Here is a 2,158-nt window from a genome sequence, read left to right on the forward strand (position 1 = left end):
CCTTTCATCTGTCTTTGAAGTTATTGATTTTTCTACATTTAATGGAATAGAGGCATATTCTATGTTTTTAAAAACCCTGAGCCCCACAGGGTGCTCAGTAGCAGCTTGCACACAGTCCCTGGACCTGGGGGCAGAGGGAGGCAGGGCCTGCATGGCCTGTGTGAAGATCCTGGATCCCCAGTAGAGGCAGGGCCCTTCCTCAGCCTGGCCGTCTTGTAGGTGTTTGTAGGCCTCCCCATTCATGAGAAATTCCCCAACGTTCTCGTCCGGGACCCGTGCGTGCCTCTACAGAACACAGTGCAGAGCACATGCAGCAGGGCTGCCACCCGCTGGCCTCCAGCCTGGCCCGGCCCACAGTGTGCTCATGGCCACTGATGCTGATTCAGTGAACAGCACTAAAAAGGTTTTCACAGCTTCTTTTATTTCTGTTTAGTTTAAAGCCATTTAAGAAACAACTTAGTCCTATTAGATCATTTTATAGGGAGTGAAAAGTGACTTGCTGAAGGTTCTCTCAAGAAATTTCCAGAGATTTGCTGACGTGTGTGTTTGGCTTATCTCCTTACTCTTTCCTTACCAGCACTGGCCTGTGTTTGTGGAGGTGAAAGACCTTTTGACGTTGGTGCCGCCCCTGGTGGGCTTGAAGGGGAACCTGGAGATGACACTGGCATCCAGACTCTCCACAGCTGTAAGTGGACACTTGGACATTCGAGGCGGCCACAACGTGGGGCAGGCGCGTCCCTACCACCTGGTCTCCCCTGGCTCGTGGGCGGTGGGTTGGATTCTCCAAAACAATGGATATTTCTGGGTTTTGTTACCTCATGATGCTGTCCCTGGTCCCTCTCCCAGCCCAGCACCCTGGCTTTCCACTACCAAACTGGATGACTGAGGGATGTGCACAACCCTGCATGCCCCTGTTCCTCCTTTGACCTAAATGTCAGTGGGTGCCATGTGCCCCGAGTCTGCACACCCCCCTCCCACCCACATCCACCTGGACCCTGAGCTCAGCCCCATCACACATTCACGCAGAAGACACGACAAGCAATGCAGACCTGATGGAGGGTTCCATGGAGGAGACAGGAAGGGTTTGTCACCCAGGTTAACCTTCCTCAGTGGCTTCTACTCCCCAGAATGGCTCCCTGAATGCTTGATCACTGGAGGTGTCTTCTCTGGGCACTTGAACCAACACAGTTCCTAGCTTTGCCAGCTCTTCTCACACCTTCCCAGCTATCCCAGGAGACTGAAGCTTTTTCCCTTCTACGATGCAGAATGGTTTCTCCCTTTCTCTGATGCCCATGTGATATCCTGTAGGTGACAAAGACTGTGGCAAGAGGAGGTTGTGGTGTGTTCAAGGAACTGAGAGGACAGCAACATAGCTAGAGAGCAGAGGGCAGATGGGGTGGGGGCAGGGGGCTGCCGAACATAAGGCTGAAGAGATAAGTGAAGTGTGAGTGGCCCAACAGTGGCCCTGAAGATAACCAGGTCCTGGTCTTGGAACCCGTGGATGTTAACTTATAGGGAAGAGGCCTTTGCAGAAGTGACTAAGAGAAGCCCCTTGGGATGGGAGATTGTCATGGATTATCCAGGTAGACCCAGTGTAACCACAGGGGTCCTTATAGAGGGGAACAGAGAGACATTTCAGACAGGAGAAAAGGCCATGTGGTGGAAGCAGCATACAAGAGGAAAGATGCTGTGCTCCTGGCTTTGATGACAGAGGAAGGGCCGTGAGCCAAGAGATGGAGCTCTCTGTGCTGGGAAAGAGAAGGAGACAGATTCTCCCCTAGAGCTTCCAGAGAGAGTGAGGTTTTGATTTTGGCCCCATAAGACTCATTTCAGACTCCTGTCCTCCAGAACTGTAAGAGGATGGATTTCTTTTGTTTTAAGCCACTAAGTTTGTTATAACAGCAAGAGGAAACTAACACATGGGGCCAGATCATGTGGAGTCTTGTGGGATGTGGAAATGTCTGAGCAGCTGGTAACATGATGCAGGCACACACATGCACACACAACTCATGTATATACATGCATATATGTGTGCACAATTGTTATGGTCAGTGTTTGGGAGGGAAAAAAATATTGATAGTAATCTCCGCCATGGAGGCATTGCAGGTGTTTGTTTCATAGTACTTAACTGCATTTTTTTTTTTTTTTTTTTTTTTGA

At 50.2% G+C, this 2,158-nt stretch overlaps 1 protein-coding gene across 3 annotated transcripts in view; it reads left to right on the forward strand.

The window, feature by feature from the left end:
- Positions 1 to 2,158, forward strand: part of SLC41A3 (solute carrier family 41, member 3) — a 97,475-nt gene that overhangs the window by 46,332 nt on the left and 48,985 nt on the right. For 2 of the 3 annotated variants that reach the window (XM_011971525.1, XM_011971524.1), the window contains exon 2: positions 578 to 685. In XM_011971525.1, the coding sequence (XP_011826915.1) occupies positions 656 to 685 (30 nt within the window). In that variant the 5' untranslated portion in view covers positions 578 to 655. Of the gene's footprint in view, positions 1 to 577; positions 722 to 2,158 lie in introns of all 3 variants that reach the window. The other variant, XM_011971523.1, reaches the window with a different exon arrangement.

Source organism: Mandrillus leucophaeus, unplaced genomic scaffold (assembly GCF_000951045.1).
Source record: "Mandrillus leucophaeus isolate KB7577 unplaced genomic scaffold, Mleu.le_1.0 Scaffold123, whole genome shotgun sequence".
In the NCBI taxonomy this organism is placed as follows: Eukaryota; Metazoa; Chordata; class Mammalia; order Primates; family Cercopithecidae; genus Mandrillus; species Mandrillus leucophaeus.